This window comes from Cyclopterus lumpus, chromosome 12, assembly GCF_009769545.1.
Source record: "Cyclopterus lumpus isolate fCycLum1 chromosome 12, fCycLum1.pri, whole genome shotgun sequence".
In the NCBI taxonomy this organism is placed as follows: domain Eukaryota; kingdom Metazoa; phylum Chordata; class Actinopteri; order Perciformes; family Cyclopteridae; genus Cyclopterus; species Cyclopterus lumpus.
Window position 1 is genome coordinate 11,558,617 of NC_046977.1, and position 13,768 is coordinate 11,572,384.

A 13,768-nucleotide genomic window follows, 5' to 3' on the forward strand; every position below is an offset into this window, starting at 1 on the left:
TGAAAGGAGCTACTGTCAGCGCGTACTTCCCTGTGACATTAAAGTCTTAATCCAAACTAATTGTAAGCCATAGGAAGTCTTTTCTCCCTCAGAAAGCCTGTCTAATTTAAAGACCCACTTATATTTAACATATTAGACCGTATGTTGATGCTGTTATCCAGCGTGATTTGTCTACACTGACTCAGAAACACAGTCACGCTCTGAAAGTAAGACGCCGACTGCTTTTCTGAATGTGCTGGACTCTTCAATCTTTATTATTAATTAGTGTAGGAGGGGAGAATTTTAAGGCATGGACGATCGGCACTGAACGGCATGAGTTGTCGGACCTAAAGGAGGGAGTTGCAGATGGGAGCAAATTAAAGCTTGGACAGGGAACTGAGAGGGATTTGACAGATGTTGATTCCCCGGTTAGAAAGATACAACAGATGCTACGGGATTGTGCTGTGGCTGCAGTGAGTGTGACTTATTCACACAGCCGGCGGTCTACAGTCACATGTGGACAGTGTTGAGGAAGAAAAAGGAAAAAGAGCACATAAGTTAAATGATTTTGACTTTAAGATGAACATTGAACATCCAACAATCCACTGAAGTGGTGTGGATTCATTGTGTGGCAAATATGAACAAGACAGACGGAGCCGAGTATATTTTGTTTTATAATAAAAGTGTATCAAATAACAATGTTGAAAGCTGTCGCTCGTAGTGAGCGGGCAGTTGTCAGAGACTAAAAAAGGATCTGGAGATAGTGAATATTGGAAAAACATTGATTAGGTGGCCAGAATGAACTGTTATGAAAGGTTTTTCATTTAATTGTGTAGAAAACACACACAGTTTCTACACAAAGACTCTGTAATCTAACTTTTTATTTATTGTTGTCATTGCCTCACTCTTCACTTTGTCACTATGGGATGTGTGCTCTTTGCAACAGCACCTCTTTGCGAACAGCAACGTGTTTTTTCAGCAAGATGCATTATTTACTTGAAACACAAAATCTATGGGAAACCACTTTAAAAACCTGGATATTTTCACATTAAAATATGTAAAATTGGAAATCAATGCTCCTTAAAAACATGCCAACATGAGCAGCTGCTTTTAAAAAATAACACTTGTGTTTTGCCAATATTAGAAAGTCCTTGCATACACTTACACTGAGTTGTATCTCCTAGGTGTCTGACAATTTTGCCTTCAGCCTGTTTGACCTGGACTGGGATATATTCACGCAACACATTGAGGGTGCCATCAACAGAGTTCCTGGTCTGGAGCAGACTGGCATCAAGTCCACTGTCTGTGGACCAGGTACTATCTCACACACACGCACACCCACACGCACAAACACACACACACACACACACACACACACACACACACACACAAAACACACACACACACAAAACACAAACACACACAAGTTCCACAGAGGCGGACATTTTTTTGAAAACCCTGCAAGCCCTTCTTGTAAATTGCTTATAACATTATGCAGTGCAGCAGGGGACGAGCAGCATTCATGACACTTCTTAAATTGGACACATTCTAATCTAAAACTGAAATGTATCCGCTTGTAAAAGATCTTGTGCAACTCTCCACTGATACATTAGCTCATGAATACTGAACCTAGCAGACTATGTGTCATGTTTGTAGAGATAGTTCGATTAGCTTCACGTCCAGGCAATATCACGTTGCCGAAGTGGTTGAGTGAGCCGGTCTGTGCAGCCTTAAGTTACAGCATTGAATTAGATTGTTCATCATCATAGTGTGATGCAGCTGTTTGCAGAGAAAGAAGTGACAACCGAAACATAAAGTTACACAAATATACACAATTATACACGCACATGAAGGACCAGAGAAAAGATGGAAAACAGAGAAACTGAGAAGGAGATGTGGGAAAGACAGGAATAATCTTTAAAGCGTGTACAGAGAAAATTTGAGATAGTAGTAGCGATTCACAGAGTGAGAGAAACTACATAAGTAGAGAAGTAAAGAAAAAAAGACTGAAGCTCAGAGGGAGAGGAGGCTCCGATGAAATCCTATTTTTTGTATCTCCATTTCTTCCGAGTTGTTGCAAAGCATCTCCTCGGCTGTGAATCTCACATTAAGGCTGTCTTTTGTTTAATTTCAACTGTTGTGTTGACGTGATGAGTAAACCACACTGAGTATTAAGCTGACGGAGCCCTCGACCATGATCCAAGTGCCTACAGTATGTCCTTATATCACGTAAAAGGTAGGCTTAGGCTTAAGGTTGCAGTTAGAGTTAAGTAGATCAGGCTAAGAGAAAGGTTACACATATTTATTTTGGCACACTCTGTGGCTGAACGGCTCACAGCTAACGGTGCTAACAATACAGAGCGGTGGCCATGAGCTAACTACTGATTGCACGCTCACGTGCACTAACATGCACTAAGCGGTTGGCCCTGCTGGAACAAAGCAAGGATTACATCACACGCATAGGGAGAGTGACTTCATTCACATTACTTTTATATTAATGCTCTAAATATTGAATAGAAAACATTTAAAAAAAATTTGAGACACAGGATTTCATCAGTGTTACAAGTGGTGTTGATTGATTTAATTTGACATCTCCAGAAGGAAAAGTAATCTGTGTCCCCCAAAGAGCTCCCACAGTATTGCATACTATCCCAGATACAGTGATACATTTCTATTTAGGTTGTAAGTTCCTACCTTGCTTTATACAGGTTATTGTTATTACCAGTGTTGAGCTGGTTACTTGAAAAATGTGAGCAGTTATTTTGTATTACTTATTGAAAGTAATGACATTACTATTTTCTCGACAGCTAAACTAATTGTTTTATTACTCGCTCCATGGCTTTGAACAGGGCTCCACTACATAACATGCGTGGACATGATAATACGAGACTTGGTTTAGCGGGCTTCTGTTGAGACTAACCATTAAGGAATAGCCCAAAGAGCAGCATCAATTAGCAACACATGGCTAACAACTATTTATAGCACAGTAAAGATTTGTGAGACATTGACAAAATGTAATTAAAAAATCGTCTTTTACACAAAGTAAAAGACTTGTATGGGAAAATCGTGTAACCTCTGTGGTAATTCTGTGTTTGTTACTTTTATTGACAAAGTTTCTCTCGCTGTCTGTTTTCAGAATCATTCACAGCTGACCACAAGCCACTGATGGGAGAAGCGCCGGAGGTCAGAGGTTTCTTCCTGGGCTGTGGTTTCAACAGTGCTGGTAAGTGCTGCAGAGACGGAAAGATTGAAAAAAAACAGGGGAGTTTTTTTTTTTTTTAAAGAAAAGTGAGAGAGATAAATGAGGCTGCACAAGGATGACGTCACACATGAGTGTAAAGACATCTCCGGTCAGAGCATCAACGTCTTAAACAAATGCTACATATCACTCACGTTCAAATACTTTGTGATGTAGAGCTTTCCCTTGAGGGAACCATGAAATGGTAGAGCTGGGAAGGTCTAAGCAATCCTTCACACACGGCAACATAAACAGGAAGAAAATGAGCAAGGACAAATGGCCGAAGAGTGTTTTACCCATCCTTTGACCCAGCCTTCGCCAATTTCTGTGGACACTCTCACAAACACATGAATAATGGAGAACTTAATCCATAGAACACACACACACACACACACACAACCCAAGTCACTGCATTACTTCACTCATAGATGTGCTTACCTTTGACATTAGACAGGCAGAAATGTGAGCGTCTCAGCCATCTGAAACATCGAGCGAGGGGGCGTAAAGGGTAAAGTAATCGTCATGAGCTTTAAGGCAGGCTGAGAGAAGGTTTTTTTCTGCATAAGAGCAAAAGACCACAGGGTCGAGCTCTAAAGTTGTTAAGAGAAGTGGTTGGAGCTCTAATGAGTGAGCATACAGTGGTTTCAACACTAACACACGCACACACACACACACACACACCTACACACACACCTACCTTCTCTGTTGTTTTCTGCTTCAGAAGTTAAGTTTTTGTACGTTTGATGCGATCTACTGATTGATCCTTTGCTGTTGAGCGCTTTCTCTCTTGCTCTCTTAATCCTCAACCACTTATCCACGAGAAACTCATTCTGTCCATCAGTCTGTTTGCAGGTGAGTTAGTACCTCGTTATCTGTTGCCAGGTTAACAAGGGCTCACACACACTGCTGTCCCTGAGCTGTTGGTAGCTCGTACACCTTGATACACATTGCCTCATGCCGTATTGGTTGGACCTGTATTGCTTATGGTTTTTATGCTGTGCTGTACAAATTATTTATATTTTTCCAGTGTATCAGATGTGAAGGTTTGCTGGCTCTCTGTTATGTATCATTGCCAAGTTAATATTTGTGTAAGTCAGAGAAAACAAGCGAATGGGCTTGTTGGAAAAATGTCAGTCATAGTCTAAAAATAATATGTAAAAACCCATGCAGTATTTTATGCAAATAAAAATGTAACAATCCTCTCTGAATGGAGGTGGAGGACGTATTGCGGTCCTCTAGTTTGAATGCGTCATGCTGGTATCAAGCTCATTGAAATGGGGCCCAGCGATATATAGCACCTGGTAACAGTGACCTGGTTATGCACAGCAAGGATAATCTGACAAACGCACACTTGAACTCAGCATGCTCACAGCCAAACAAAACATGTTTGCTTTTATCAAAGCAGGAGCTCAGCAATTTCTTTTCCTCATGCTGTCCTCGTTTCCCTTCTTTCTTTACATACGTCTCTCTTTCTTCCCCCTGCCGCGTCGTCCCTCTGGCACGGGAAAAGTCCTCTGTCATGTTCACTCCATCACACAAAAACACATGCACACACACATGAACTCACACAGCTTATTTGGCTCAGGGCAGGGCAAGGGAAGTGGGGTAATTCACAAACCACAGATTCACATAAAAAATATCCATCACTGAGTGTTCGGTAACTTTTTGACCCTTCTGTAGTTTTGTTTGACTTGCTAGAGTTCATTCTGGTTTCCAAGCAATCTGTAACTTTGCTTACTTGTAGAAGTTATATTTGTTACCTAGAAACCTTAAGTTACTTTTTCTTTGTGTCAAAACCATCACGATGAACTTTGAGAGTATTTATTCATTCTGATAATCATAATACTGAGCACCTTCATTGGTAATTTGGTTGTATTTCTGTATATTTAACAAACAAAGACACATTGTGTAATTATTCTTTAGCAGCTTTTAGTATAAGAGAATCAACATTATGCATCATTGGATCTAACTAGCTATCTCTGGCAAATATATTCAAGCAAAGGTTGTGCTTTCAACAAATTCTATAAAATGGGGCCCAGTTTTTGATATATCTATCCCAGAAGCTCCTCTGATTATATCTCAACCCAATTTAGAAAGAGCTAAGAGTTACTTCCTTGACGCTGTGTTAAACCGAGGGAGTTTGCACTGATTTCCACTGCAGAAGAATTAGCCTTGAGGCCGGCAGTGTTATTAATGCTATAGTGCAATTGATGTACGACTTTGAGTTATCACTGCTTTGACCGAGACGTCTTTGTCTCTTCCCCTGCAAAACAACATGTTTACAAGACTACTAAGGTAAAGAAGGATGAATATAATGATGCATGTGTTCTCCCTCTTTAAAGCATTTATTGATTCACTCGCGGCATCACTGTAAATGTCAGAAGAAAGGGAGAGGGAAACTATCTACAAATAATTTGAGAGCAATACAGGAGAGAGGACAGGGAGTGACAGATAATTACATACAGGAATACATGTTTGCACACCATAAACAAACAGTAATGGAGCGAGATACCGATGGAGGGGAAGTGGAGGAGGAAGTACAATGGCAGAGAGGAGGGATGATGAGATGAGTGGAAGCACAGGCATAAGGGTTCACACGCAGATACTCGCTCACACATCAGTGTAGTTATCTCTGGGGACATTCATCAGTGCCACCTCACCTTGTTGGTTGTCTCCACATAGTGTTGGGAGAACTCCATCACCCCCCTACCACCTTCCTTCCTCTTTCTCTCTAACCCCGCTCCCATCCATCCCCCCATTCCGCCATTCAAACATCCATCCAGGCTTGGCACCCAGAGTGACTGTCTGCAGATGAGTGAAGCGATGATGGATAAAGGGAGAAGCTACGCTGTGAGAGATGGAGAAGGAGGGATGAAGGAGGGATGCAAGGACACACTGATCGTGCTGCTGCATATAGATGTTGCGTGTGTGTGTACACGCACACGTTTTTGCATGCAAATTACCAGCAACTCAACACAAGAAGGGGGTTGCTAAAAGGGAGCAGCTCATTAACCCAGCGGTTTTGGGACCGAATGGATAACATATTGAATTGCTAGTGTTGTTTGTTGGTCGGGATGAAAAACAAAAAAACAAAGCTGTCGCCGCTAGGTTCAGCTGATGAGGTCAGGTTGCTCAGGGGCAGCTGTAACCAAGGGTCAAATGATGTTACACAGGTCAAAACAATCCTCTGTAGGTCATATGACATATAGAGGCTCCAAACTAATGAGACACACTCACAGTCCAGAGAGAGAGAGAGAGAGAGCAGTAATCTGTGAAAAACTGTTTTTGATTTTGCAACGAACAATCATTTTCATTAGCAGGTAATTTGTCTGTAATTTTTCTCTTTTGTCTGAGATTTCATCGACTAAATGGTTATTCACATACGGATTAATGGATGATGAAAATAATTGTTAGTTGCAGCCCTAAACCAAAACCAAAACTTCTTCAGTCAAAAACTCAGATTCAAGAATAATATAATAATACATTCCGTTGTGCACACGTCTTAAGTGATGAACCCGGGGTCATAAGGTGTTTCTCGGATCATTAATTATCAGACATCCTCACCCTGCTGACCCAGTTGGGGGTGATCAGCCCCAGACTTCAAGTGGCCCCCTTCTCCACGGATTCCCCTTCTGGATCCACAGCATGCGCAAGGCCTTTTCAGCACCCTTAAACCTGGTCCAGGTGGGAGCCTCCGCTCGTATCTCAGCCTGACCCAGTTCTTCTCCTTTGCTTTGGGGAAAAAACTGCCCAGTCCTGCCCGCCCCCAGTGCCCACCAAGATGTTGTGACACAGCCGCACCTCCGCTCTGTCTGCCACTTCCTTCTGGTCTTTACAATGATTCCTGCCGAGGCAACTTTAACCTCCCTGGCTCGACTTGTTGCCTACTTGTTTCAGCATTAGCTAACATGTGAATGTTGAGATGCTTTTCACAACTGTGTGTGTGCGTGTGTGTGTGCGTGTGTGTGTGTGTGTGTGTGTTTGTCAGGCATGATGCTGGGAGGTGGTTGTGGTAGAGAGCTGGCTCACTGGATTATACATGGCCGCCCTGAAAAGGATATGTATGGTTACGACATCAGGTACATCAATGCACAATAAGACTGTCTACAAACCTACAGAGGTGAAACGTTAACGTATTTTAATGAGGTGTCATAGGTATGGTTTTTGTTTTCTTATCAGGGTCCGAGCGACTCAGAAAGTCCCTATTTATTTGTCTTTGAGTATTATGAAAAGCGCTATATAAATTAAATGCATTATTATTATTATTATTCTGTTCAACTTATGTTTGGCATTTTATTTTAAAAGACAGCAGGAACCAGAATAATGAATAAAGTCTGAATGATTGTGACTTTTAATGAGCGTTAATCTTTTGAAATTCCTCTGCCTCCCCGTCTCAGGCGTTTCCATAACTCGCTGACAGACAACACGAGCTGGATCAGAGAGAGGAGCCATGAGTCGTACGCAAAGAACTACTCTGTGGTGTTCCCTTTTGATGAGCCGCTGGCCAGCCGAAACATGAGGAAGGACCCTTTTCATGAGGTAGACTTCAAGGAAACAACCCTGATGTGCGTCTTTCTTGTTGGAATTAGTCTCCCTCCTTTCAACTGTGGTTTGATGAGTCACCATAGGTTTAATAGCAAAGACACTTTCCTTTTTTCTTCCTCCTACAACCATTACTTTAGAAATTATTTAAAAAAAATAGGAATATAAAGAACCATGAACGATGATGTTTTACTAAGATAACAGACAATACACACAATAACTCCACAAAGGCTATTCTCTTGTTATTTTGTCTGTTCCCTGTATTTTACACATAAACACAGTGTTTGTGTCAAATGATTTGTCAAATGAAAGCAACAATATCCTATGCTGTCGCCTCTCCCTGCGATGTTATGAAAGCATATTCATCTTTTTGCTCGATCTGATAAACATTAAGCATAACCGTGGCTCTGTTGAATCACTCTGTTAGGTAAGCAAGGCTTCTACGTTTTGTGAAAACGTGTAGGCAGTGTTGTGTGTCTCTCAGGATTCAGCCAGCTGGACACCTTTTGGCTTGAGCAAAGCTGGGGGGCAACTTTCTGGACCCGTATTGACGAGGTTTTCTAACATGGATGAAACCAGTTCACCTCTTAAAGTCACAGGATCATCTTAACTGCCATAGAACCTGACCAGTCATCTTTGATCACTTCCTATATTTGTAGAGGTTGTATGACTCACTTCTTCTCTCGTCTGTCTCCTTAAGCCTTTCATTCCACTCCTTTTTTCAGTTTGTTTCCCCCATGCATCTACCCACGGCCATCACTCATATGTCTCTCATCTTCTCTCTTTTTTCGACATCCTCCTCAACACAATTTCCTCTCCTATTCATACGTAATGTCTGTTTCTCCCTCTCTCTCTCACTTCTCGTCACTGTCTTTGTTCTCGCTCCAATCTGTATGTTGTTTCAGAGCGAAAAAGAGGCGTCGCTGTTTCTTCGTCATCTTTTGGAACTGCAGCATCTGGTTGGATAATTGATACAGCAAATATATCAACATGTAAACAACCCCCAGGTTGTGCAGGCGCCAACGTCTGTGAGCATGAATGTGCGCAGTACGTCATTGACCTGAGTTCACTTCAGTTGCTAATGCTAAAAATCGAATTTACGCTGCAAATGGGCATGAAGAAGAACTGCGCGTATGCTTCCGTGTCTATCATTGGATATGTTTGCCGAGCTAGTCCTGAAGTACTGGTGACGCAAGTGTCTGCAAAGATGTATCATTTGTCAAACTCTGAGCCCATCGCTGTCAGTACTCTCAGTGTGTTTACAGACCGTCTCCCCCTCGCTCTCCTCTTATGTCTTCTCTGCTCAAATAGCTGATGCAGGCTCAGGCACACTGGAGCTAGTGTAACTTATCCCCAGCAGCTACATTTATTAATGCGGTCCTTCCCAACTTGACTATAAATGATACACTTAGCTTCGGTAGCTTGGTCTCGGATGTCTTTCAGCTTCTTTTCTCTCCTTCGCCCGACACAAACTGTTAATAGGCCTCGCCACCATATTTTATGCATTAATGACCCACTTAGCCTCGCTTTCCTGTTCCAGACTTCATTTACCTTTAACTGTTGCAATTTCTACCCCCGCTCACGCATGCAGGCATTCTCTCAGAACAGATTACTGTTACACAGATCGCATTAGCAATGTTGTCAATGTATTTTGTAGATCATGCATGCTACTGCTTACTTACAGCTTGTTTTTATTTAGCTTCCCTGAGACCTTTCATGCATAATTAACCAGATTTTCCGAAGGGCTTTTTTAAGATGTTGTACAGAATGAGCAAAGACATGAGAGGATAGTAACTTTTTTAATGTTTCTTTTCAGTTAGAAGCTTGTGTCTCCATAATGAATGCTTAGACTACGATGAAAAAAGTCAAATTGTGTTTTGGATTAATTACTATCCGATTTATTATTGTAAATAGGAAAAACAACCTTTCGCTTCAAGCTCTTTAGTACCAAGGGTTTATAAAGAGAGCTCCAGCTCTCTGAAGAGCAACACACTCTTGTCGTTTGATGAACGTCAAAGCACCGGAAACATTTCTTTCTGAAGACCACACACCGGCTGAGTAAATGCCACTACAGTATCTGCATCAACTCTCAAGAAGAGCAGTTTTATCATTCACCCTGCTGATAAGCAAATCCTGGTACCCTTTAGACTGCTTGTAATTTGATAGCAAAAACCTAATCCTTAATCTAATGTAAAACATATGACACTTCAAAGGCTCAATAGATTGGGTCAGCATGCAGCCGTGGCACATTTTCTGTCCGGTTGTACAACACTGTACCATTAAAGACTAAAGTCCTTGATGTTACACTTTAAATTGCATAACACTTGTATGTCATCTTCAGTGTAATTATGTCAAGAGATTGTATGCTAGCCAGCTACAGTATAGAGCACTGAAAAGACACAAATAACTGCTTTCAGGTTGACAGACCTTAGTGCGAAGGAGACCACAGTCATTGTGAGATTGGGTTGGTCCTCGGCTGCAAGCCCATTAGACCCCTGCTAATCACTCACCAAGGGCCATCACCTAGCAACTAGCCTTCCTACTGTTGGAGAGCATCAGATACATGGATGCAGTTGGCAGATCAAAGAAGGGAAAATAACACGGAAAAGGTCTAATTATAATTTTTCAAATTAGATTTTGTTCACCTTACTGGCTCTTGTTCCTAATCAAAATGCATTGTATTACGGCTAAGAGGTGGTTAAGGTCTTTGACACGCTGTCATTGTGCAAGTAATGAGACTGTCTGCTTTTAGGAGGAAATACAACATTATTTCAGAGTACAAACAGGCCGTCGCTGACACTGCAGTGCACACGTTTTCTCCACCTCGGTAGCACGGGTGGTAAATATAGCTTGGTGTGGGAAGTCCTGGCAAGAGACAGCTAGCTGCCTGCTAGGAGGGGAGCATAGCAGCACATACCTACTAACTGTGGGCGACTGTCGGTTTTAACAAGGATAATGGCGAGTGCTGAAATATCTTATTTAAACACCAGTCAAGTGTACTATATTTGCAATAGTTTTTTCTAAAATAGTGTTTGACCATCACTTCTCAATTTGTTGTCCATCATGTCGTATTGTATGAGGTTAACAGCGGATCAAGTGCCTGTCTGTAATGAAGAAAGGGGTTTGCTTATAGTGATGAAACTGCAAAGATTTATTATCCGCTTGTGTAAATACGCAACTGTTGGAGCAAGTTTCCCCGGTCCAACTTTATAGGCTCATGACTCATATTTGGAGCTTGTTCTGCTGTTAGTTTTGCTTAAAAACAGCAGTTAGAATGAGCGAGACTCAGCCGCTCTGATTGCTCCTGCAATTGATGTGAGCAATTCTGTAGATGTGAAGAGTGAAATTGCTGACTTTGATTAAATGTATGACTGTGCAATTCTGTGAATATATGGTTCATATATTTTATTTTTAAACATCCCAACTTTGGCCTATGTTTTCATGCACTAACATCACTAAATAGTAAACATTCTGCACTGTGTACTCTCTGTACTGGGTTGACGTGTGTGTGTGTGTGTGTGTGTGTGTGTGTTAGGTGCTGACGGAGCAGGGCTGTGTGTTCCAGGAGAGACACGGCTGGGAAAGACCGGGCTGGTTCAACAAAGATGGGCCCGCTGCTGTGAGACTCTACAAACATATACTGTACACAAGCATGTGCATGCTAATGATTTATTTACAACTACATATTGACAATAGGCACTTGGAAAGATGTAAACAATCGAGATGCACATTTTTCCACAAGGCTTGCTGGAGAGGTACTGTTAGAAAAGACAATAATAATGGACGGCATTGACACAGTATCTGGCCCAATTTTGTTGTTGTCTGCACATGGAAACAATGATGATTAATGAGCCTCTAACTATTTGTTTGTCTTTGTTATTGCAAAGCTTAAAGACTACGATTACTACGGGGCGTATGACATGAAGAAGAATGTGAACTACAAATACAACGAATTGTTGGGAAAAGAGTACACCTTTGGCTTCCCTCCACATCATGACGTGGTAAGATACCAAGCATAAACACGTGTATGTGTGTGTGTGATCATGTGTGTTATTTCGTAGAACAATGTAATTTAATCAAATTCAGCTTCCTGTTTTGTCAAAGCTTATGAGCCCAAAAACCCCTCAGGGTTGCCAGAAGAGTGTGAACTCTGAAGGCTCCCGTGAGGAAAGGGAACACGTGTCCTCACGGGAAATGACAATCATGGACAATGCAGTGATGAGGGAACTGTTAGTGAAGTGCATGGTGCATCATGACGAACTAACTCAGAGGGCAGATCGCGTGTGGAAAATTACCAACCTTGACGTCAGAATCTCTTTCCCTTTATTTTTATAGTGATATATGTCTGCTTCAAGGATCTGGATCCAAATATTTTAGAAATGTCATGTTTGGCAATGAGAAGAAGACTTATTTATCTCAGGAATGCCTGGAGGAAATGTCTTAATATGAACTGATTAAATTTTGGTGGTCAACGGTCATTGTCACCTCACAAAACACGTGTTTGGCCAAGTATTCATATTATAATTATGTCAATTTCACACAAATGTCTAATATGATGTTGATGATGATGAAGTGGCAACATTTGGATGCAAACTGCAACTTCAAGGCTGAAGTATGTATGTATTTGTTTTATTGCAGATTAAGAGTGAGTGCCTCTCGTGCAGACATGGCGTGGCAGTGTTTGACATGTCCTACTTTGGAAAGTTCTATCTCACCGGACCAGATGCCAAGAAGGCGGCTGATTGGCTGTTCACTGCTGATGTCAACAAGAAGCCAGGTCAGTCTGCTGCAGCGAGAACACACACACACACACATACGCACGCACGCACATACACACACACACACACACACACACACACACACACACACACACACACACACACACACACACACACACACACACACACACACAGACAGACAGATGGGAGAGAAGATTGACAGAATGAAGGGGCATACCCATGGAGAGGGAGACAAGATGCCAACACAGGAGCAAAACAGTCCACTCTTCCACAAAATCTCAAATACCACTAATAGTAAATACCAGTTTATAGTCTCTGAAAAGATTTTTCTGGGACTTTTCAAAATCTACAAACTGACAGCTGTGCCTGCTTATAACAGGTGATTCCAAACTTTTGACTTTCATTGTATATTAAAATGATCAATAACATCATTATCATCTAATTTTCATTGTTACAAGGAAAATGAAAAATATAACATGAAAATATATAACAGGAAATTACTTAAAGTATTATATAATGTAATATAATAAGTATAAAAAGTGTAAGTTAAAGGTCTTGTTCAAACAACTTGTAATAAAACTATCAAACTCTGATTGAAGTATAATTTAGGTGCCATAGGTTAAGAAGAGTCATTTAAAAGCATGTTGAATGCTGATAACTGTTTATATAAATACACAAAGTAGAAGGTCCCAAATAGTTTTTATATAGAACCATGTGTACAGATAGATCAGAGTGGGAATCAGAAAAAAAACAATATTTGTCAGACTCGCATATATACTAAATTGTCAAATGCAGCAATTTTAAAGTCCCTATAAGGGACTACTAGGACATTCGGGATACCTCTCCAGCCTCTGCTGTATCAACTATTGACTATTTAGTCTCTTTGGATAAAAAAATCAATAAAAATGCAACAGTAAATTGCTGGAATAACCCTTTTAGAATGTAAACGGACAACTTTTCCCCTCTAGCATGTTCAAGCGTTATTATTGTTGACGCAGCTGTTTCTCAGAGCCTAGCAACTACCAGCTCGGGACACACTTTGTTTGTTTCGCAGTCCACCATTCCTGTTACTGGGGGACAATAACTACGAGAAACTTACATTGATACTGTTCGGGAACCCGGGATAGCTAGCGATAGCTAGCGGAGGAAACGGAAGCGCTATCCTCTTCCTGGTTTTGTTGAGCAAAGGTTGACGCACTCCCTTTGTGCCAAGCTTTCATTTCCCCAGGGGATCACCTGATGGCAGACGGAATTACATACTGAAAGTGAG

The 13,768-nt window shown here is 41.3% G+C and overlaps 1 protein-coding gene across 1 annotated transcript in view; it reads left to right on the top strand.

Moving 5' to 3' along the window:
• sardh (sarcosine dehydrogenase) overlaps positions 1 to 13,768 on the top strand; it is a 34,099-nt gene that overhangs the window by 9,042 nt on the left and 11,289 nt on the right. The window contains exons 9-15 of the mRNA XM_034546802.1: positions 1,164 to 1,293; positions 3,116 to 3,202; positions 7,206 to 7,296; positions 7,615 to 7,756; positions 11,295 to 11,378; positions 11,647 to 11,760; positions 12,398 to 12,536. Coding sequence (XP_034402693.1) covers positions 1,164 to 1,293; positions 3,116 to 3,202; positions 7,206 to 7,296; positions 7,615 to 7,756; positions 11,295 to 11,378; positions 11,647 to 11,760; positions 12,398 to 12,536 — 787 coding nt within the window. The remainder of the gene's footprint in view (positions 1 to 1,163; positions 1,294 to 3,115; positions 3,203 to 7,205; positions 7,297 to 7,614; positions 7,757 to 11,294; positions 11,379 to 11,646; positions 11,761 to 12,397; positions 12,537 to 13,768) is intronic.